Raw genomic sequence first — 24,273 nt, forward strand, 5'->3', positions numbered from 1 at the left:
TGAGAGAGGGGCATTGAATTTCACAGTTTAATTGTGGACTTGCCTATTTTTTTCCTTTTAGTTCGATCAGTTTTTGCCGCATGTATTTTGACACTCTGTTGTTAAGTGCATAAATGTTTAGGCTGGATCATCCTCTTGATGAACTGACCTTTTTATTATTATAAAATGACATTCTTTATCCCTGGGTTTCAACACTGTGGCCTAGAAGCTCTCTCAGGGCAGTAAGCTGGGAAGCTGAACGTTCATAGGTGCCTTTCCCTGTTTTTTGTTTGTTCGTTTTGGCCTTGGCTTGCAGGATCTCAGTTCCCCAGCCAGGGATTGAACCCAGGCCACAGCAGTGAAAGCCCAGAATCCTAGCCACTAGGCACCAGGGAACTCCCATGCCTTCCCCTCTTTTGTATCCCATCTCTCAGGGGTCACCATCCTTTGTTGCCTGATGTCCAGTGTCTTGAAATCCAGTTTCCTATATTTTGTCTGTTTTTTGGTTGTTTAGGTGAGAAGGTAAATCTGACCCCCAGTACTTCATCTTGGCCAGAACCAGAACCAAATCATCACTCTAAAAAAAATAGAACAACTTTGTGTATATACACTTTAAAAGGGCAAATATTATGGTATTTGAATTTGATTTAATTAATTTTAAAAAGCATCCCTTAGGGTTTGTCTGCCGCCCTGGAACCTGGAACCGTTCCACCAGGTGCCAAGCGTATTCTCACGTCAGGGATTTGTGTCTGGTGTTCTCTCTGCCCAGCACGTTCTTCCTGCAGAAAGACAGTCTCCTTCATTTAGCTCTCCGTTCAAGTGTCCCTTTGTCTGAGAGGTCTTCCCTACACTAGTACTCACCCCACCCCTGTCACTTCTGTCCCCTTGCCCAACTGTTTTTCTTTATTCTGCCTTTTACTGTTGAACATATATTTATATGTGTTCAATATATTTTTCTGTTTGTTTGAGTTTTTGTCACTCCCCGCTAAAAAGTAAATTTATGAGAGCAGGGACTTTATTTTATTTACTGCTACATTCTCAACATCTAGAATACTGCTGGGCTCATAGTAGGTCCTCAGTAAATGTCCGTGGAATGAGTGAACGAATGAGTCCTGAGCAATATATGTGCAATCATAGGTTTGATGTGCTAGCTATATTATTTGCCAACTGACATCAAAATAAATATATATAACCATTAAAATTAAAAACATTTATGCACTTTCTAAAATCATCTCATGCATCACCCATTTGAATATATACCACTCTTTGGGATATACTGAGTTAAATAAATGTAAGCAGTTTCTTTACTGCAGGGCTTGAAAGAACCTTCAATATACAAACATACGTTATAAGTATATTGGAAGAATATATTATCCTTAGGGTTTCCCAAAGGACCATTTTTCTGCACATCATTCTGGGCTAGTTCCACAGAAGACATTCTGAAAAGCATTGCATAATGCATATGTAAGAGAGTAACGTCATGCCTGGTTCAATAAATATTATTTCTATCTACTGCCATATTAACTTCTCTAACTTTTTTTTTTAATGATGGAGATTTTTTTTAATGTTTACTTATTTATTTATTTATTTATTATTTATTTGGCTGCACCGGCTCCTTAGCACATGGCTCCTGAGTTGCTGCAGGCGGGCTCCTTAGTTGCGGCGCATGGGCTTCTTAGTTGTGGCATGCAGGCTCCTTAGTTGTAGCATGCGAACTCTTAGTTGTGCCATGCGTGTGGAATCTAGTTCCCTGACCAGGGATTGAACCCAGGCCCCCTGAATTGGGAGCATGGAGCCTTAACCACTGTACCACCAGGCAAGTCCCTCTAACATTTTTTAAAAGTAACTTTGGATATTAGATTACCCAAGGTTGTTTCTAGAAAAAGATTTTTTTTCCCTCAAGGGTGGTTTTAGGAAGATTTGGGGATGACATTTATAGCAGTGGAGGAAGCATGGCCACAGCATTACTTTATAAGTGTGAATTTGCGGAGCTTGTGTTCTGAAGCTCCTGGGCTCCCCTTAGGTGCTACGCCTCTGATCCTGCCCCCAGAATCAGGCCTGATCTAGGGCATTGCCCACCCAGGCCTGCCTCAGGAGTAGGTACTGGATTCCCAGATTAGCACACTTCTGTACTCAATTAGGTCTTGTTTTAAGAAAAGAAAGGCTTAAAGCATTACAGCTAAATACTAATTAGTCTGGCATTTAAAAGGTTGTCCCATATTTGGGGAACTTTAATCAAAGGCTGGTTGTATTAGGCTTGGGTGTAACTCTGACCCCTACTGGGGCTGAACTCTTCTGGGGTTGTTGGCTGCCCTGGGATGGACGGGACTACCCGTGACATCCTTCTTCCCTGGAGCCCACAGCATCCTGGGGGAGGTGCTAAGCCTGGGATGCCTGCCAAGCACTCTGAACTCTGGGGTTTCTCTTCTTCCAAATTCAGAAAGAGAAAAACATGGCAGCGTGATAATGATGATGAACAGGAGGAGACAATAATGATATCTGTTGGGCAGTTACTGTGTGGAAGGCCCGTGCTATGTACTGTTCATCCTTACAAACACTATTGTGGTAGCTACTTTTGTTATCACTATAAAAATAAAGCACGGAGGGAGTCACACAGCCAGCAATGGTTTCAACTTCCCTTTGTCTCCTGTACTCTCCGTCAGTGTGGCTGGGTGGGAAAACCTCTCCCACCTCACACAGTTGGTCCCTGCATCTCTGGGAATGGAGCTGAAATCCCAGGGAGAAGGGGGCGTGGCCTGGACTATCAGGGTCGGCAGACACACACACCTGCCCTTCCAGCTCCTTGCCCAAGGTCTTCAGAGGACCAGGGGCTCCAGTTCTGATCTGAATCTCAGAGCAGAGATGCTCAAACTTGCTCAGGGGGCCTTCTCTGTGGTTTCCATACTGAAGAGTCTCAATCTTCCCACTTACAAACCTATTTCTTGTTGTCTTTCAAGGAGTCTCATTGCCCTGGTGCTCGCAGAATCTAAAAGACAGGAGATGGCCGACCTCAGGGGCCAGCAGCCAGGTTCCCCAGTGTCTGTGGGGCCCCCCAGCATTGGAGCAAGCCTGCTCTGTGTTCTTTCCCACAAGGGTTTGGGACCTTTGTCTCACCTTGCAGTGTTAAGGGCCCAACTCTGGGGGCATCGCCTCCTCATCATCTGGGCCCCACCTCTGCGCTGTGGGGCTGCATCGGCTCCCCATCTCCCTCTTCGGGGGTCTGTGGCTTTGGACCCCATCACCCTGTCTGTCAGCTGTATGACTCCCCGTACCCCAGTTCTCCGGCTTCATGAATCAGGAAGACCCGAGCCTTAGTCAAAGTCCTGGAGGTTTTTTTGTTGTTGTTGTTGTTTTTTGCGGTACGCGGGCCTCTCACTGTTGGGGCCTCTCCCGTTGCGGAGCACAGGCTCCGGACGCACAGGCTCAGCGGCCATGGCTCACGGGCCCAGCCGCTCCGCGGCATGTGGGATCCTCCCGGACCGGGGCCCGAACCCGCGTCCCCTGCATCGGCAGGCGGACTCTCAACCACTGCACCACCAGGGAGGCCCAGAGTCCTGGAGTTTTGTGTTTGTTTTTGTTTTTTTTGTGGTAAAATATACGTAATGTAAAACTGACCATCTTAAGCATGTTTAAGTGGACAGTTCTGTGGCATTCAGTACATTCATATTGTTCTGCAACCATCACCCCCATCCATCTTCAGAACATTTGCATTTCCTCCAGCTGAAACCCTGTACCTGCCAAACAAGAGCTCCCATTTCCCCATCAGCCCCAGCCCCCGGCAACCCCCATTCTACTTTCTGTCTCTATGGTTTTGACTACTCTAGGGACCCCGTACGGGTGGAATCATACAATATCCGACTGTGACTGTCTTATTTCACTTACCACATGGTTCACCCATGTTATAACATGTGCCAGAATTCCCTTCCTTTTTAAGACTGAATAATATTCCACTTTATGCATCTACCACATTTTGTTGAGCCTCTCATCCGGCAATGGACATTTGCGTTTTGGCCATCGTGAACAAAGCCGCTGTGCACGTGGGCGTACAGATATCTGCTCCAGTCCCTGCTCTCACTTCTTTTGTCTTGGAGTGCTTGCCTGCCTGTTCTTCCAGTCTGTTTGGAGCTGGAAGGCTCCTGAGCGCTGTGGTATCAGCCCCCTTTACTTTACACCTGAGGAAACTGCAGTGCAGATGGAGAAGTGACTGCCGGGCTCAGACCTCTCTAGAGGCAGAGCCAGGCCTAGGGCCTCCTCACTCTGCCAAGTACGTCCCATCCTGTCAGCCTGCCTCCCACTCTGACCCAAGCCTCAGTCCTGCAGGGTAGGATGTTGACCAAATCTTCTGCCCACTTAACAATTTGGGCCTTCCCACCCACATGGCTGCCAGCCCCGCCCTCTGCCCAGCCAGCCTCTGGAAGCTGGCATCTTTCTTCCATCGACAGAGGACAGTGGCCTTGCGGACACCCCTTCCCACCTAGGGGCTCTTGGGCCCCGCTCTGCAGCCACTCTGTCCCCGGCAAGGGCTCAGTCTCTGCAAAGAGTGAAAACCCTGGCTCCCCTCCTGCACCCTCAGAAGCTGGGACGTTTCCACCCTGGCTTCTGCCCAAACCGCAGACACAAGTGCTGTTGTCTTCACGGAGGGGCCTGGACCTGGCTTTTCCCCGAACACTTGAATCCACATTCTTTCTGGGGAGGTGGGGGGAGGAGGACGTGGGTAGGGCAGCAAGAGGACAGGAACACTTACTGAGAGTTTTTTCTGAGCTGGGGGCTTTGCATGGTGGCCTCTATGCTCAGCAGCCCTTAGGCCAACTTCAGAGTAGACCCCTCCTTGTGGCCCCCACTAAGAGGGGGGTATGGGCAGAGCTGGCCGTCCTTCCACCCGTCCTCCCACCCATCTTCCCCTTTCCCTGCCCACAGTGATGTGGGAGGGATTTCCCTCTTTCTTTTCCTTTCTGAGGGAGCATGGCCGCTGGCCTGAGATTATGCAACTCAGCCCCGCAGGCCTCTCTGCCCGACCCTTCATCTCACCTCCATCAGCCATCACTGCTTGAATGCTTCCAGTGACACAGAGCTCACTGATCTCCAAGGTGCCTGGGGCGGTGCTTGCTGGTAGAAAGCCCTTCCTGACCCTGAAGCCTGGTCGCTGTCGCTCCTTCCGCCCTCAGCAGTGTTAGCAGCTACTGCTGGACAGCTGCGGGAGCAGAAGGTCTGCGTTCCCAGGGGGAGGGCTCTTGGGGACACAGGGTAGCAGCGGTGGCAGCAATTTTCCGATGGTACCGAAGTATTTTACCATTTCACCCACTGGTGCAGTAGCACTGGTGTGTACTGGCCGAAGAGCAGCTGTGCTCACCTGTAAAGTGAAGACACTAATCTCAATTTAGCAGGATTGCTACAAGGATGAAATAAAGCAATCCCCGTGAAGCACTCAGCACAGGGTCCGGCCAGTACGCAGCAGTACTACTGTACCAGTGGGTAAAATGGTGAAATACTTTGGTACCATCGTAAAATTGCTGCCAGCGCTGCCACCCTGTGTCCCCAAGAGCCCTCCCGCTGGGAACCCAGACCTCCTGCTTCCGCACCTGTCCAGCAGCCCTGACTGGTAGGTCAGGGCCCTGCAGGGGAAGGAACTAAAACTCAGAGAGGTGAAATAACAAGTCCAAGGTCACACAGCTACTTAGCACCCTATTCCCTCTGACCCTGAAGCCAAGGATATCTTGCTCTATGCTCATCTTAGCCCCACTAGCCAGCCTGGGAGCTGAGGGACCGGCCATCAGCCAGTGACCTAGAGTCAGTTCGGCAGGGCTGAGTGGTGAAGGTCTGAGTGCAGCGTGCACCCCTCCCCCTTCAGAGTCACAGCACAGCCTGGGGGTCATTCCAAGCTTGTCAGCACCCCAAACCCCAGGTTTTCCTCTTACTCACCTTGCTGACAATCAGGTCCTAGACTCCTGCAGTTAATTTCGGGTTTTGCCCTGATTTCAGAACTTCAAGTTGATCCCTGTTAGAAGTCACGTGACCGGTCTGCGCTAAGCGCACCAGCCCGGTCAGCAGATTTGAGATCTCACCTGTCTGCCCTTGTGTTGGGTGATGCTGCCAGCTCCAGGCCAGCGGCGCAGCCGCTGTCAGCCTGTTGTCACCAGGCCCCAGGTCCGAGTGACTGGGGGCTCCTCTTTCCCTTGGGCACAGACAGCCTCTGGGCCAAGACCACCTGCCCTCATCGGTGGGGTCTGTGCCCAAATGGGAGAGAGCCTCATAGCTGTTGACTCCCTAACTATCCCTTAGGGAGTTTGGGATTGACGTGTACACGCTGCTATATTTAAAATGGATAACCAACAAGGACCTACGGTATAGCACAGGGAACTCTGCTCAGTATCATGTAACAACCTAAAGGGGAAAAGAATTTGGAAAAGAAGAGATACATGTGTATGTATAACTGAATCACTTTGCTGGACACCTGAAACGAACACAACAGTGTTAATCAACTATACTCCGATATAAAATAAAAAGTTAAAAAAAAAAAAGAAACATCACAGATTGTAAGCTCCTTCAGGAGAGAGACTTTGCCCACCATTGTATCTCTGGTGCCAGCAGCGTCTATTGGGTGCTTAGTTATTGTTTGTTGAGTGACGGAGGGAACGCAGCACCTTGTGAAGCTCAGCACGTAGAAAGCCTCGGTAATGCTTTTGTTGCTAGGGCTGTTCTAATATGATTTATATTCAGAGAGTGGCTTGGTGCTTTCAAGAATAGGTCCTATCACGTGTGCAGATGAGGGGTCACTGACCCATCTGCCTGCATCTGGGGAGGTCCAGAGTGAGGCTTGATCCCCTGACGTGGAGCTTCCACCTCTCCCCTCCAGTGTTGTGTGGATCGGTCCCCGAGACTTATGTATGTGGGACTGTTCACTAGTTCATTCTAGAAATACTTCTGGGTACCTGTTGCTGTCTTTGGGGCGCTTTGCGTGCAGCAGTTGGCAAAGCCAGGGCCCTGCTCTCATGAAGCTTCTGGTAGAATGGGGGAGACAGGGCATAAACAAATATGTACTGTGTCAGGTGGTGATGAATGCTGTGAAGGAGAATGAGGCAAGGTAGAAGGGAATAGACAGTGAGGACGGGGTTGCTATCTTATCTGTGCCCATTAGGGAAGGCCTTCCCGATGAGGTGGTGTTGGAACAGAGACCTGAAGGGAAAAGCTGTGCCTGTACCTGGGGGGAGAGAATCTTGGACAGAGGATCAGGTGCAAAGGTCCTGAGGCAGGGATGTGTTTGGGGAATAGCTAGGAGGCTAGAGTGCAGAGGAAGTGAGAGAGAAGCTAATAGGAGACATCAGGGAGATAGCTAGGGAGCAGTGATCTTCTAGGGCCTTGTAGGGAAATAAGCCACTGGAGGGTTTTGAGCAGAGGACGGGCATGGTCTGACTGATGTTTCAAAGGCTCACTCTGGCCGTGGTGTGGACGATAGACCAGAGAGGAGCCAGGGCAGAACTAGGGAGACCAGTTAAGAGGCTCCTAATGGTAGACTAGGGCATCGATAAAGGAGGTGGTGAGAAGGAGAGTCTGGATGTATTTTAAGGAGGAAGTAACAGAATTTGTCGATGGAGTATGTGGGATGGGGTAGGAGTATGGAGGGAAGAGCCTTTGACCTGGACAACGGGTAGAATAGAGTTACGTTTATCAAGATTAGGAAGACTGATAAATCAACTATACTTGAATGAAATAAATTTTTTAAAATATTTTTAAATAAATTTTTAAAAAAAGGTTAGAAAGACTGGTAAAAGCAAGTTTGAGGGAAAAATTAAGAGTCTAATTCTGGATGTGTGAAATCTGAGATGCCTTTCACACATACAAATAAAAGTCAAACCAGCACCTGGGGTCTGAGTCTGGAGTAAGGGGAGGTGTGCAGGCTGGAGATGGAAACTTGGGAGTTGCCACATGAAGCCATGAGACAGGAGACCTCTGAGAAAGTGAACGTGTTTAGAGACGGGGTCCCGGGATTGAGCGCAGCGACCCACTGATGCTCAGAGAGTGATTAGGGTCAGAGAAGAAGCAAGATAGAGTGACATACCAAGGCCAAGTGCAGAAGGCTCTTCAAAAAGGAGGGAACCATCAAGTGCATCAGATGCTGGTGAGTGATCCAGTGGGATGAGGACCACGAAGTGTCCACTGGATTTAATGACACGGAGGTCATGGTGACTTGACAAGCTCAGCTTTGTTAGAGTGGCCTGATAACAGTGGGTTCAAGAGAGTGGAGAGGGGGAGGGAGGGAGACGCAAGAGGGAGAGATATGGGAACATATGTATATGTATAGGTGATTCACTTTGTTATAAAGCAGAAACTAACACACCATTGTAAAGCAATTATACTCCAATAAAGATGTAAAAAAAAAAGAGAGAGAGTGGAGGAGAGGAAGGGCAGGCAGTAAAAACAGATCAGTCAAGGAGTGTGGCTGTAAAGAGGACGAGAGAAATGCACAGTAGCTGGAAGGTGTGAGGTCAAGGGGAGGGGTTTTTTATTTTTAATTTTTTCTTCTTTATCTTTGTTCATTTCTTTTAAGGTGAAAGAAATTATACCATGTTTACACACTGATGGAAATGAACCGATAGGGAAACGGATGATGCAGGAGGGGGAGGAGACAAAATAGTAGCAATGTGCTTCCATGGACGACAGGGGACAGGATCCAGTGGGCAGCTGGAGGGATGATGGTCTTGGACAGGAGTAGGCCGGGGCGTCCACCGCAGAGAGGGGAAGGCGGAGCACGCATTTCAGAGAAGGGAGGTGGGTTTTTTCCCTCAAAATTTAGATATAATTCACATGTAAAATCCCCCCCTTTTAAAGTGTACAGTTCAGCGGCTGATAGTATATACACAAAGGTGTGCAATCACAAACTGCTGACAGATGTCACAGATCAGCGAGCCCTGGGATCACCATTGTCTCATCCTCGACATTTTCGTCACCCTCCAGGAAACTCACACCCATTATCCGTCCTTCCCCCCACCTTCCCCTCCCCCCAGTCCCCAAGCCACTCATCTCCTTTCTGTCTTTATGGATTTTCCTATCCTGGACATTTCACATATGTGGAATCATATAACATGTGACCTTTGTGTCTGGTTTCTGTCCCCTAGCACAGTGCTTTCAAGGTTCATCCATGTTGTAGCATGTCTCAGGATTTCATTCCTTTTTACGTGTGAATAATATTCTAGTACAGTTGATCCTCGAACAACGTGGTGGTTAGGGGTGTCGACCTCCCTCGCAGTTGAAAATCTGCTTATAAGTTTTGACTTCCCCCAAACTTAACTACTAATAGCCTGCTACTGATCAAAGCCTTTACCAAAAACATAAACTGTCGATTAGCGTGTATTTTATACGTTACATATATTATATACTGTATTTTCACAATAAAGTAAGCTAAAGAAAATGTTACTAAGCAAATCATAAGGAAGAGAAAATACATTTACAGTACTGTATTTATCAATACCATAAGTTTATGTCATCTGTTTATATCTGTCTGTCAGTACCTACATCACTTTTGTCTTATAGGATACAAAGCACTGTAGATATTATATGTGTTACTAACACTAAACATCAAAAATGAAAGGATACTATGAAAAAGAAGTTCATATTTATACACAGGTATAATGATTCATGCATTGATAACAAAGAAGCAGTGACATGAGCACTTTATGGTAGCCTAGTGTAACCGATACAGCTGTTTCCCAGTAGCCTAGCTTGAACACTAATGAATGAATCGTTAAAAAGTTTTTACAGCATACAGTATTACAGTCATATTCATAATACAGTACTGGAAACACTGTTACTTTTTTTTAGAAACCACTTACTCGTGATGATAGACTCATTTGCAGTTTCTCTAATTACAAGCTGAGGAGGGGAAGAGACATACTCTGCAGTTATGTAATTCTTTGAAAGCAAAGTTAGAAAACAATAAGAAAACTAACAGATTAGTAATTTTAAATATCACTCACCTTATGCCTAATGTAAGGATAGGCCATCCACTTCAATACAAGTCTTGCACACGATGTTCTACACATATATTTTTGTATATTTATTGAAAAGAATCCCCGTATAAATGGTATAAATAGACCTGCTCAGTTCAAACCCATGCTGTTCAAGGGTCAGCTGTATATGGAGGGACGACATTTCGTTTATCCATTCATCAGTTGATGGACACTTGGGTTGTTTCCGCTTTGGGTCTATGATGAATAATGCTGCTGTGGGCATTGGTGTGCAAGTTTTTGTGCAGACATGTGTTTTCAGTTCTCTTGGGTACACCCCTGGGAGCGGAATTGCTGGGTCCTGTGGTAACTCTGATTAACACTTTGAGGAACTGCCAAACTGTTTTCTAAAGTGGCTGCATCATTTTACTTTCCTCACCTGCAGTGTATGAGGCTTCTGCTGTCTCCAAGGCGGGTTGGTTTGGACACTTGTGGAGTTCAGCTCCTGATAATCTGTTTCTGATCCTCAGCTGGGGGTGGAGGCTTGAGGAGAGAGGAAGCAGTGGGAAATGGTGGCCTGGGAATGGAGGGACTGGATGGGGATGTGTTTAGATTTACTGGGTGTTCTAAGGGTGCCCTGCGAGCTGCTCTAAGGGAACCAGGCCAGCTCAGCCAAGCTCTCTCCTCCTGGCTCCACGTGGCTGCCCAGGGGCAGATGTGGAGTAGGTGAACGGTTTGGGGTGACCAGGTGGGGGTGGGGGGAGGAGGCATAGCCTCCAGGACTTTGTCTTCCATCCCTACAAACCTCAGGTGTTCCGTCCTCACCCCTCCTTTTAGGCCTGCCCCTCTTCACAGACCTTGGGGACACTGCTGCCAGCTCCTCACTCAGGGACTGGCAGAGCCAGGCCGGGACCCAGGCCCCCACCTGTCTCTGGGATGCTCCTGGGTCCCTGGTTACACAGGTGAGCCCCGCTGCTGCTCTTTCCCCTCTTTCTTCTGTTCCCTCCCTGAGAGCGACATGGAGGTGGGGTGCGGGGAGGTCCAGGCTCCTCTAAGAATCCCACAAAGCCATGGAGCCCCTCCCTGAAAGGGTGTGCACCCACACATGCAATGTGCCCACCAAGTCCATGAATCTGTGGGCCTCATGGAAACGTCTCCCAAGACCTCCCCCACTTTACCCCACTCCTGCAGCTGCAGCGGTATGGTCATGAGAACAAGTGTCCCCTGGGGCCGGTGGCCAGCACTTTTCCCCTGGGGTCAGCTAGTCAAGGTTGGGGCCACTGCCAGAGGAAATCTTCCCCCCATCGCCAGGGAGCCAGCTGGCGCCTGCCACGGGATTTTAGCTCCCTCCCCTTAGAGCGGCCTGGCTCCCACACTGGGCCAGCACTTTGGAGAAGGAGAAAGCGGCCCTTTTTCTGGGAACAGTGCCTGGTCGATGCATCCAGCCCTCTGCCCGGCACCCGGCCTACCCCATACACACCCTCTCCCAGAAAGGGGAGGCTTCATCACTATTGACCCTCAACTAGGTGGCATTTCTTAATGGGAGTCTTTTCTTAGGAAGAGCACAGGCTTCGCTGCCTGACTGCCCTGTAAAATGGGCACATCCCTCCTGCCTTGCAGTGGGCCCGTGCATGAGAGGGGTATAGAAAACACCACGCACGGTCCTTGGAGGCATATTATCTCCAGAAATTGTCATCTGTGTTGCTTCATATTCCAGAACCCTTACTTCACCCTGAAGGGTGAGTTATAGGACTTCAGAAGTCTGTTTTTAGTGGTTTCCCTTACAGCTGGCGTGAGCTGCTTGAACACAATAACTGCATTTCCTGTAGCGTGCGTGCGATTTGTCCAGTCATTCTGTAAATATTTTTTGAGCCCTTCATTGGGTGCTGAAGCTTTTGGGGGACCCAGGGAAATGAAAGCCAGACTCCCACGCTCTGGGGCTCCACCACCAGGTGGGGAGCTGAGCCCGGCCTAGAGGCACAGTCTGGGAGGAACCAGAGCCACACACACCAGCAAGGGTTCAAACACGGAGGTTGGAGGTCAGAGGCCGGCGGGGCCCTCAGGAGAGGAGGAGGGCTGTAGCCCTTCTGGAGGGCAGCTGGGGGGAGCCCCGAGAGGGCATTCTGGTTGGAGTCATGGCTGGGCAGAGGCCTGGAGTCGAGACACAGCCCGGCCACATCCACACCCTCTGGTTGAAGCAAACAGCCTGGATGAGCTGAGGCAGCTGGGCCTTGGGGAGTTAGAGCACCCTCCTCCCCAGCATGTGGCCTTAAGCAGATCCCTTTAACTCCCTGGGCCTCAGTTTTCTCATCTGTGCAAGGGGGACAGTAATACCTTCTTTCCAGGGCCATGAAAAGGACTGCAAGGACGTGTGTGTGTAAAGCCCCAGCGCGGCGCTTGCCGCCAGTCGGAACAGTGAGTGGGATTGCGCTTAGCCAAAGAGCTTGGACTGTACCCTGAGCTGTGGGCCAGTGTCAGAGCCACCAGACCCCTGGCCAGGGTCTGCCTCCCTCTGGGAGCCCTGGAGGAGGAGGAGGAGGAGGAAGGAGAGGGAGAGACCTAGGGAGGGGGATGGGGGGAGGGTTCAGCAGGGACCCAAGCAGGTGCTGCCTCCATGCTGGCTGCCCGCCTGCCTGGGGCCCCATCCCCGCCAGCATGTGGGCTCGGCTTCTGAATCCACCAGATCCAAGAACGGCTCCAGGGTTTCCACTTAAATCCTCCTCAGCAGCACTGCAGGGCCCGTCCACCCCCGGGTGGGAAGACTGGGGCAGGGCGGATGGAGATGCACAGCACTGGCCCCCTCTGTCTCTCTCCTCCCTCTTTCTCCAGTCTGGCTGCCTCTGTCTGTCTCTGTCTGTCTGCCCGTCTGTCTCGCTCACACATGCACACATTGGCAGAACACCTCTCACAGTGACTAATGCTTCCTGTCTCACGAGTCCTCCTACCTTCATGACATCAGGCATGGGGGATGCAGGCAGAATCATGATTTTTTTTTAAAGCATAGCTGCCCGTTTTCTGCAGCCTCCCCAGAAGTCTTGGAGGCAGAGCTGCTGACCAGGGGCCTGTGACCAGGCTTCTGCAGGATATGTGGAGGGGAGGGGTGGGCAAGGGGTAGACCGCAAACCAGACAAGGCCCAGCTCGGCCCCCACTCCTCCCTGGTTGAACCTGCCTTCCTGGGGCCCAAGGTTTGGGATTTCCAAGGCGCCCTCAACTCTGCTCTCCCCCCTTGGCCCCCATTCCCTGTGTTCCATGTCCTCAGGGTGCCCCTGTTCATTCTTTCCCCTCCCCCTGAAGCGCACTGCCTTTGCTTACACCCTGGTAGCCTCTGCTCGGGGTCCTCCTCCACCTCTTCACAAGCACCCTCCTTCAGCCCCCTCCCTCTTTGGATGCCAAACTCTCTCTCCCCTGACTACATCTCTTTCCTTTCTGGACCTTCAATAGCTCCCCAGTGCCCCCCAAGTTCTAACATTTTAGTTTAGGATCCAAGGTCCCAGCCTCTGATCTCCCTGTCTCCTCTTTCTCTTTCTCCCTCCTCTTCCCAACACAGACCTTTTCCCCCAGCACACCAGCCTCCTCACTGCTCTCTCCTTTCCAGCCCCCGGGCCCTTGCCCATGCTGTTCCTCTGCCTACGAGGCCCTTCCCCAGGCTCTGTCTTTTTTTGTGTGTGTGTGTGGTACGCGGGCCTCTCACTGTTGTGGCCTCTCCCGTTGTGGAGCACAGGCTCCGGACGCACAGGCTCAGCGGCCATGGCTCACGGGCCTAGCCACTCCACGGCATGTGGGATCTTCCTGGACCGGGTCACGAACCCGTGTCCCCTGCATCGGCAGGCGGACTCTCAACCACTGCGCCACCAGGGAAGCCCGATAGTTCCTTTTATACTCATGTTTCTGTTCATTTCTGATGACCCATATGACTTATGCTTTCTGGAATTTGTTGAAATTTTTATTTATGGCCTAATATATGGCCAATTTTTATGACAATTTCACGTGTGTTTGAAAATACTTATTTATGGTTTTGAATGTAAAGTTCAGTCTCTCAGATTACATTTGTGAATTGTATTATTTAACGATAAATCATTATTTTGGGAGCCACTTGTTCTATCTCTAAGGGAGGACTGTTCAATTCTCCCACAATGATTGTGGGATTTGTCATTTCCTACTGTTTTAAAAAATTAGTTTTTTATACATATATATATATATTTTAGGCAACATTCTTATATGCTTATGACTCATGACTTTGGCATTTCTTGATGCTGTACTTTTTCCTATTATAAATACCCTGGTTTGTTCTGTTTAATTCCTTAGCCTTGAATTCTGTTTTGTGGATGCATGTGGCTAGCATATCCTTTTTTATCTTTTCATTTTTCACTCTTTCTGTGTCATTTTGTTTTAGACATATCTTTTATAGTAGCAGACAAGTGGATTTTGTACTGAGTATCTGCTTTTAATGGGTGAATTTAACCCATTTGCATTTACTGTCATTCATCATAGGTTTATTTCTGCCATCTTATTTCATGTCTACTTTTTTTTTTTTTTTTTTTCGGTACGCAGGCCCCTCACTGCTGTGGCCTCTCCCATTGCGGAGCACAGGCTCCGGATGCGCAGGCTCAGCAGCCATGGGTCACAGGCCCAGCCGCTCTGCGGCATGTGGGATCTTCCCGGACCGGGGCACGAACACGTGTCCCCCGCATCAGCAGGCAGACTCTCAACCACTGCGCTACCAGGGAAGCCCTCATGTCTACTTTTTAAACTTTCTTATTTTTGTATAGTTTCATTGGATTGGTCCCGTTTACTTAGTCCTGTTTTTCTTTCCTCTAATGATTAGGAAGGTTTGAGTTTTATTTCAGGTGGTTATTCTATATACATATGTGTGTATATATACTTATGTTTTTCTATCAACATCTGGATGTGATCAATATCTTTAAACTCTTCCCAGATAAGGCAAGCACTTCAGTAATGACTTACTTTTTCCCAGCCCATACCCTCACATATAGATCAGCATAGATTTTAGTTCTAAATTGCCATTCATTTTCTCCAAGTTGTGTTATATTTATTTAAATTTAACTCTTAGGTTTTGCTGTTTCCTTTGCATACCATTGATACCATTGTTTATAATACCACTCGTCTTTCTTTCGTGGATCTGTTTTTCACTTTTCTGGTGTATATCCTCCAAGAATTCTCTTAGAAACTGTGGGTAATGTAATTTCTAAGGCCATCAATGTCTGAAATGACTTTTTCTCCGTTCTAGAGGGTCCATTTTGATTTTCAACCCCCTGTTGAATCGTTTTTTTTTAAGTTCTGAATGATCAGATTTTTAAATATCTTAGACCTCTAGTTTTTGTTTTGGATAATATACACCCTCAAAATCTATGAGCATATTAGCTACAATATTACCTGAATGTCTTTTGCTATTCAGTTCAGGCCTCCCCATCCCCACTTCAGCCAAATCCATGCCATTTTCATCTGTTTTCTTCATTGCATTTCTGAGTGGGGTTTACTTAGGACCAAAGGCTCCACTCCCTCTGGGTGAAGGTGCAGTCTTCGTTCCCCACCCCCTCCCTAGGAAATTGGGGAAACTGCCTCAGTCACCCCACTGGTCCTCAGCTGTAGATCTTATTTGATATCCAGACCAAAGAATTCTAGGATATCAGAACTCAATCCTGAAGACCCAGGAGCCCTGCCCCGCCTTTCGTCCATGAGGAGACCGAGGCTCTGGTGCGTGGGGCACAGCCTGGGTCCACGTGTCCGCCGAGCCTTGCCCCTCGGCCATGCTGAGTGACTCAGGAGGGTGTGCAGGGGCAACAGGCTGTGGGGACGAGGTCACTTTCTCAGGCACGGGCTCAAGATGTCTCCTGAGGAGACGTGGCTTCCTGGGGGTCCTGGATAGCCCGTCCTGTGGCTTTCCTTGCCATCCATACACATGTAGATGGGTATATCCTACATCTGTATCTCTTGCCCTTCTTCTCAGTTTCTGACTGAAGTCTGCAAATGCCTATTTGAAATCCACGTAGGAGTCTGAGAGGTTCTGAAGTGTGTGTCAAAAACTCAGCCCTGGGCTTCCCTGGTGGCGCAGTGGTTGAGAGTCCGCCTGCCGATGCAGGAGACACGGGTTCGTGCCCCGGTCCGGGAAGATCCCACATGCCGCGGAGCAGCTGGGCCCGTGAGCCATGGCCGCTGAGCCTGCGCGTCCGGAGCCTGTGCTCCGCAACGGGAGACGCCACAACAGTGAGAGGCCCGTGTATCTCAAAAAAAAAAAAAAAAAAAACAACTCAGCCCTCCCAACCCTTTTTTCACCGTCTTCCCCACCTCGGGATATGACACCACCATTCATTTGGCCCAGGCCCCAGACAGCCACTGTCATCAACACTCTTCTCTCCCACTCCCACGTCTGCATATTTCCACCCAGAACGCCCCGCTCCTGTTGGCTCTGTCTTAGAAAGTGGCCTAAACCTGGTCACTTCTCACAGCGTCCACCCCATCCCACCGTTGGTCCAGCCCTCCATCCTGTCCTGCTGGTTATGGCATAACCTCCTACCTAGGGCCGCTGCTTCTACTCTTGGTCTGGGTTTTCCCAACAGCCAGGATAAACTTTTCAAATGTCCTATAGATCATTTCGCTTGTTGGCCCAGTCTCTGCAGTGGCCCGTTTCTTGCTTAGAATGAAGTCAGCCTTACCCCGGTGCAGCAGCCCACCACCCCCCCATCACCTGCCCCCACCTCCTATCCTCCACTCACCAGTCCCTCCGCTTTCCCAGGCCAGCGGGCCAGCCCTTGCACACCTCCACGCACTGTGTTCCCTCTGCCGGGAATGCTCTTGCCCTCGGCCACGTGGCTCCCCCTCCCCCATCATTTAGTCACTGTTCAAAAGCTTCTCCTAGAGACGCCATCCTTCCCTATCCAAAACGACACCAACTTCTTCCAGTTTCCTTGAACTGGTGCCATTGTTCTTCATAGTATGTGCTCATCTTTACTAGACACAATATTATCCATTCATTTATCTGCCTTCCTATCAGAGTATATGTAAGTCCTATGGGAGCAAGGATTTTGCCCCATTCCCCCTGTATCCATAGTGCCTAGAACACTGCCTGACACACAGTAGGCTCTCAAATATTTCCTGAATGAATGAATGGATGCATGAAACCAAATAGACTTCACATTCATTTATTCATTCAACTACTATTTGAGTACTGTTTGTGCCAGGCTCTGAGTAGATGAGTGACACACAAACCAGGTCCCTGCCTCTGGGAACTAACAGTCCAGCTGGGGGCCTTTTCATGGGCAGTGAGAACAGCGTCATGAAGGGTCTGTATGGGGGTGGTGAGAGTCATGGGGGCTCAGGAGCAGAATTCTGTGAGTCAGAGCCTGCTCACCAAGCTAGGGGAGCAGAGAGGAGGGGTGGCTGGGGGATGGAGTCCCAGGCCCGGAGGTGGGAGAGGACACAGGCTCACAGCAGACGCTCCTATAGGGCTTCTTTGTGCCGGCACTGCTCCGAGGGCCTGAGTGCATTCACTCAAAACAGCCCCGACAAGCCCCATTTTAGGAAGAGGAGGCACAGAGAAGTGAACTTGCCCAGGGTCACACTCTAGGGATATGAGGAGCCAGACTCAGCCCAGAACCCAGCTTCGAAATCGGTAACTAGCCGCTCCGCTGCGCGCAGGAGAGGGGAAGTGAGTCTGGGGCAGGGGCTTGCAGGCCGCTGAGGGGTTCAGATTTCACAATGCCCACAGGGCTGGAGCCGGCCAGGCTTGCAGGTCTAAAGGGAGACACCCCCGCCCCCTACGCCGCTGAGGCTGTGACCTCTCTCTGAAACAGTCAGGGAGAGCATTTTATCTCTGGAGAATAGCGGTGCGGGTAGTGGAAGAGATGGATGGGTTGGGGGGAAGAGCCTTTGTGGAGAGGTTCCCCCCGCAGCCTCCGTCTCCCCAGCTGCCTCAGCTCCCACATCCCACCACCCTGTACCAGCCGCATGCTAGGTGGCGAGGTCCCCGGCTCTCAGGGGGCTGCTTCTTCTCCTCGCCCTGCCTGGTGTCTGTCCGCACAGGGACTGAGGACCCTTCCTGACCCGGGGATGGCCTCTTGGGGCTTCCCTCAGGCTTGTCCCAGGGCTCTCCTCCACAGGAGCTGCAAGGTAGAGGCATTGTGTCCATTTTTTTTTTTTAGTTTATTTATTTTTATGTTTGGCTGCGTTGGGTCTTCGTTGCTGCGCGTGGGCTTTCTCTAGGTGCGGCGAGCAGGGGCTACTCTTGGTTGTGGTGCACGGTCTTCTCATTACGGTGGCTTCTCTTGTTGCGGAGCATGGGCTCTAGAGCGCAGGCTCAGTAATTGTGGCTCACGGGCTCTAGAGCACAGGCTCAGTAGTTGTGGCACATGGGCTCAGTAGTTATGTCTTGCAGGCTCTAGAGCACAGGCTCAGTAGTTGTGGCTCGCGGGCTCTAGAGTACAGGCTCAGTAGTTGTGGCGCACGGGCTTAGTTGCTCCGCGGCATGTGGGATCTTCCCGGACCAGGGCTCGAACCCGTGTCCCCTGCACGGGCAGGAGGATTCTTAACCACTGCGCCACCAGGGAAACACCATTGTGTCCATTTTACAAAGGGGAAAATGGAGGCTCAGAGAGTCAGGTGACTTTCCCAAGAATCAGCTTGTAAGGCCTGCAGCAGGGCTCCAAGCCTAGGTCTGGGGACTCCAGAGGGGTTTTGCGGCAGAGTCGATCACTGGCTTTATGAGGCTTTTCTGTAGGCAGAGAATTAAGGCCCAGGGAGCGCCGTGGGCTGGAGTCAGTGGGTCCACAAGTGAGTCAGTTAGAGCCGCACACTGAGGTGTCTGAGGCCCGGCTGGACCCTTACCAAGCACAGCCTGGAACCTCTTGGGGGGAGCTCGATGGAGCTACCCCAGGGGCCGCAGCAGCAGCCTCAGGGTCCACAGGCCCCAGGGGCTCCAGGGTGGGTGGTGACAGCCCCTGAGCGGCCTCATCCCACCCCAGTTCTGGACACAGCCGGACAGGAGGAGTTCAGCGCTATGCGGGAGCAGTACATGCGCACGGGGGACGGCTTCCTCATCGTCTTCTCGGTCACGGACAAGGCCAGCTTCGAGCACGTGGACCGCTTCCACCAGCTCATCCTGCGCGTCAAGGACAGGTGAGGGCGGCCAGGCTGGGACCTCCCCATGCCTGGCTCAGGGTGGGCTCTGTCTGTCTGTCTGTCTTTCTCAGATCTTCAGGTGAAAGCTGAGGTTCGAGGGGCAGAGCTGAATTCAGACCTTTCCACACAGCCAGAGGAGTCTACACGCAGCCAAGGCCTCGAGGCGCCCGCCCCGCCCCCCATCTCTCCTAAACTGTCCGATGAGTCAAGGAATCATAAATAACATCTGTTTTTCAGCTCCAATGTAACCAAATTTTATTACAGTCAAAGAAAAAGTGAATTTTCTCTCCGGCGTACATCGTAACTGGTTACATCACATTTGACTGTGAGATTTCTAAGCCCCTATTAAAGGCTCATGTTTTCCTTAGCATAATATGGCGTAGCTGAATAATTTGGAGTCTGTTTTAAGCCCAACTGGTCTCTTCAGTTAATTGGCTCTTGAAGAGGCAATGTAAAAGTAAAAGGACAGACTAACAGGAAAACAGCAAGCTTTGAGCAAGTCTCGAAAATTCAAACTTTTCGGAAATTTCAAAATTCGAAAAATCCAGTTAACACTTATCTCAAAGGCAAAGTGTTAATAACTTTTCAAGGTAAAGGGATATACACTTACACACACATACACACATATACACATAGAGCTCCAAGAGACAAATGTGGGTTAAGCCCCTGACTAGGAATCTCTAAAGAGAAAACATACATGACACAGATACGGGAAAATATTCAACCTTCTTGCTAATCAAAGAAGTTCAAGGAAGAAGGATAAAGTACCATTTTTCACCCATCAAATTATAATTTCTTTATGAAAATACTCAACGCTGACAAAGACTGGCATTTCATTCACGTTGGGTCAGCAGTTTGGCCCCATGTGTCCACGGGAATCTTTAAGGCAGACGTGCCTCTTGATCCCCGCCTTCCACTCTTGGAAGGAGCCATCCTGACTTTGCGGCTGTCATTTATTGAGTGGCAGCTGTGTGCCAGCCCCTGGCCCTGGTGCTCTTCACAAGTCACTGCCGATGGCCACAGCATGATGGCCTGCACGGGTGGTGTGTCAGGGTGACTGGGAGATGAGAGGAAGCAGGTCTGGGAACCTGGCCACTGGCCCAGTCAGTGCAGAGCCAGGGGATTCCCAGGAGGGCCTGCACTCACCTTGCAACAGGCCTGAGGCTCCAAACCAAGGCAGCCAGCAGCCCCCGGGTCCCTCTTCCATTCCAGGAGATGTGGAGGGAAAGACTCTGAAGTTAACCCAGCCCCATAGGGAGGTGCTGTGTGCTGTGTCAGGTCTGAGGCGTGGGTGCCCCGCCTTCACCAAGGGAAGCTCACAAGCTGCTGTTCCTTTTTTTCCCAGGGAGTCATTCCCGATGATCCTCGTGGCCAACAAGGTCGATTTGATGCATTTGAGGAAAATCACGAGGGAGCAAGGAAAAGAAATGGCCACCAAACACAATGTAGGTGGTGTGCGCGCCCGTGTGTGCACGTGTGGGTGTGTGTGCGTGCGTGTGTGTGTGTGCCCGTGTGTGTGTGTGCGCACACCCACGCGTGTGCACGTGTGTGTGCGCGCGTGTGGGTGTGCGCGTGCACGCGTGTGGGTGTGTGTGTGCGCGTGTGTGGGTGTGTGGGTGTCGGGGTGAGGGCTCAGGGGATGTCAGTGCCCCCTCACTCCTGCAGTCCTAGTCTATTGGAATGAAACACAGGCCTCCTAGGTAGTGGGCTAGGTCCACATAGAGGCACATGTGATGTGGGATATTTTGTGAAACAAGACAACAGGCCAGAGAGAAAGCACCTTGGCAGTCACTAGAGGCCCTGCTGTCGAGAGCAGGTACCTTCACCTCCTGGCCCCGACGCAGCAGGCTCCTCGCTGGGCTGTGCAGAGGCTTGGCTGCGTCCCTGTCTCTGAGCCAGTGCCTGACTATGTTCAGAATCGTCAGGTCAGCCGCCTTCACTGAGCCCTGCTCTGTGCCAGGCATTGTGCTGGGGGAGCATCTACTCCCCGCAACCACACATTGAGGCAGGCACCACTGTCTCCATCAAGTGATCAAACCGAGGCTTGCCCAGGCCACACCGTGCATGTCAGCAGACACCTTTGGGTTGCTTTTTTTTTCAGTTCACTGTGATGCCCCTTTGCCCACTGGATGGTGGGGTCACTGGGCTTCTTCCCACCCCTCCCCCCGCATTAGCACAGCCATGCCCCAGCCTCAATGGTCAGTTATGTAGAAGTTCACTCAGCCTCCTGGAAAGTCTGCAGGGTTGCCCCTTCCCTCTGCCCGGTGGGCCCAGCTCCGTAAGTAGAGGGAGGGGCCCACTGCGAGTTCATTTTGCTTGTCTCTGCCTTCTGTGTTTATTCACGTATTCATTCAACAGTCCTAGGCCCTGGCAAACAAAACTCCTTGCCTCAGGGTGCTTGCTTCTAGAGACGGCAGCAAATTAGAGTGTGTCCGAAGGTGACATGTGCTCTGGGGGAAAGTAAATCAGGGAAGGGGTTAGGGAACGTGGAGTGGGGGGCTGTTTTTACACATAGGTGGTCAGGGAAAGCCTTACTGGAAAGGTGCATATCAGTGAGGACTGACAGGAGGTGAGGGAGTGAGTCCTCTGGATATCTGGGGAAAGCATGTTCCAGCAGAGGAATAATCAGTGCAAAGGCCCTGAGGTGGGAGTTTGAGGAAGAGCAAGGAGGTGAAAGGAGGCCGGAGCGGCCAGAGCAGGAGTAGGAGGGGTGAGTAGCAGGAAGTGAGGTCAGAGCCGGGGGGTTAAGGCCTTATGGGCTTTTGCTTAGAGTGGAGGGGAAACCACTGGAGGGTTTTTGCTTTTTTTTTAAAGAAGATGTTGGGGGTAGGAGTTTATTAATTTATTTATTAATTTTTGCTGTGTTGGGCCTTCGCTTCTGTGCGAGGGCTTTCTCTAGTTGTGGCAAGCGGGGGCCACTCTTCATCGCGGTGCGTGGGCCTCTCACTATCGCGGCCTCTCTTGTTGCGGAGAACAGGCTCCAGACGCACAGGCTCAGTAGTTGTGGCTCATGGGCCCAGTTGCTCCGCGGCATGTGGGATCCTCCCAGACCAGGGCTCGAACCCGTGTCCCCTGCATTAGCAGGCAGATTCTCAACCACTGCGCCACCAGGGAAGCCCCACTGGAGGGTTTTGAGTGAGGAGTGACATGGCCCAACTCATGACTGAACAACTTCCCTCTGGCGCCCGTGTGGAGAAAGGTCTTTGGGGGCTGCACCGTAAGCCGGGTACCGGCTGACGTGCACCCGTGTGGTGCCCGTGGAGGTGGCAAGGAGCGGGTGGATTCTGGTGTCTTTCTGAAAGCCGACAGGATTTGTCCACAGACCGGATGTGGGGTGACAGAGAAAGGATTTGAGGAGGATGCCAAGGTTTGGGGCACGAAGAACTTTCAGAAGACTGGAGTTCCACTAGCCGGGCAGGGCAACTAGAGCACCGAGGACGTGGGGAACACCAGGAGCTTTGTTTTAGGTGCTTAGTTTGAGGAGCTGAGGGGATAGTCAAGTGGAGGTGTCCAGACCGCTGTCAGATACACCATCTGGAGGTAAATATTGGAAATCAGCAGCATGTGGGTAGAATCTAAAGCCATGAAACCAGAGTAAATCTTCAAAGTTCTCATCACAAGAAAAAACAGTTCTGTAACTATATATGATGGATGTAACTAGACTCATTGTGGTGATCATTTTGCAACATAGACAAATATCGAATCATTACGTTGTACACCTGAAATTAGCGTTATTTCAGTTCTACCTCAATTTTGTGTGTGTATATAATTATGTATTTATGTATACACACACATAGAGATAGAGATATATACACACAAAAAGAAAAAAGCCATGAAGCCCAGGGGAATGGGTGTCGTTAGGGCAGCGGTCCCAGCCTTGAGGCTGGGGACACTTCGGTGCTGTGGGTATGGGGAAATGAGAGGAAGCAGCAAAAGGGACAGAGTGGTCAGTGATGTGTGAGGACCAGAGTGGGGCCTTGGGAGCCAAGGAAAGGAAATGCCTCGAGGAGGAGGAAGTCATCAACCAAGACAGGTGTGCTCAGAAGTCTCCAGGTGAGCACCTGGAACTAACCTCTGGGTTTAGCATTAGACGCAGGCCTCAGACAGTAGCGTGCCCGTGCCCTCCACCGGCCAACCTCCTGCACAGAGAGAGGCCAGGAGCCATTGCATCCCACAGCCTCGGGCTCCGCACGGTGAGCTCATGCTAAGAGCCTTCACAGACCCCTGGGTGCGTGCGTGGCTGGCTGGGGACGGGGGAGGGGCGCTGCACAGGGGTAGCAGCAGCCCCATTCTGCAGGTAAAAGGGAATGAGACACAGGGGGCTGAGGGAATTCTGGGGGCGTCACGGCTGGCGAGGAGTACCCACCCATCCCCACTAGAACCCAGGTCTCCGGTCTCTCAGCTGACCTTGCTCCTACAGCGAATGCTGCTGCCTCATTGATCATTCGACCAAATGACCCTGTGAGCTACTGTCCTGATTTTAGAGCTCATAAGGCAAGTTCTTCTTTAGCTGACCGAGGCAGGTCGCCCCCATCCAATGCAGGAAGGTGGCATTTCCTGGCCCTTCGGTGGAGTCACATAGTACTACCACTTATTGCAGGGTTTCCCTTAGTTTAAGTCTTGTTACTACGACACCCTAGAATTCTAAGAACCCAGATAATGCACATCAGTGTTTCTTCAGAAGCAGGATCCCTAGAAAGAAAGCGGAGGCGTCTGGGGACCTGGGCGTACTACAGCGCTGTGCCTGTGAGCAGGCAGCGGAGGTCCGAGGCCCCAGGAGCCTGGGACTTACGAGCCTCCGGGGAGGTCCCAGCCCCAGCTGCCCTCCCGCTTCCCCGCTGGGTGAGTGCGCACAGGGAAGAACGCTGTCCTGCCCTCACGAGCTTGCACAGGACTCTGGCTCCCAAGAGCTATTGGGGCACCTGCCATGCCTAGAAGAGGCTCCGCAGCAGACCTCAGCACCTCTACCTGTCCGTGCCAGGCCGTGTGGGAAGTGCAGTGTGCACTTGGTCCAGATCTTGATTCTCTGCTGGCCACCGTGTGGCCTTGGGCAAGTACATCACCACTCTGAGCTCAGTCTCCCCAGCTGTGAAACGGAGATAACCGCTTACCTCAGAGGGTTAACGAGAGGATTAGTGAGGTCAGGGACGTTGAGACCTGGGAGGCCAAACAGCCCACGGTCACCTCAGCGAGCAGCCTACAGTCCAACAGCCTACA

The 24,273-nt window shown here is 51.0% G+C and overlaps 1 protein-coding gene across 3 annotated transcripts in view; it reads left to right on the plus strand.

Annotated features, from left to right (window-relative positions):
- The window catches only part of MRAS (muscle RAS oncogene homolog), a 57,776-nt gene that overhangs the window by 29,253 nt on the left and 4,250 nt on the right, over positions 1-24,273 (plus strand). For all 3 annotated transcript variants that reach the window (XM_027091567.1, XM_027091565.1, XM_027091566.1), the window contains exons 3-4: positions 18,900-19,053; positions 20,402-20,501. In XM_027091567.1, coding sequence (XP_026947368.1) covers positions 18,900-19,053; positions 20,402-20,501 — 254 coding nt within the window. The remainder of the gene's footprint in view (positions 1-18,899; positions 19,054-20,401; positions 20,502-24,273) is intronic.

Source organism: Aethalodelphis obliquidens, unplaced genomic scaffold (genome assembly GCF_003676395.1).
Source record: "Aethalodelphis obliquidens isolate GAN/ISIS:26980383/991018 unplaced genomic scaffold, ASM367639v1 scaffold72, whole genome shotgun sequence".
Lineage (NCBI taxonomy): Eukaryota > Metazoa > Chordata > Mammalia > Artiodactyla > Delphinidae > Aethalodelphis > Aethalodelphis obliquidens.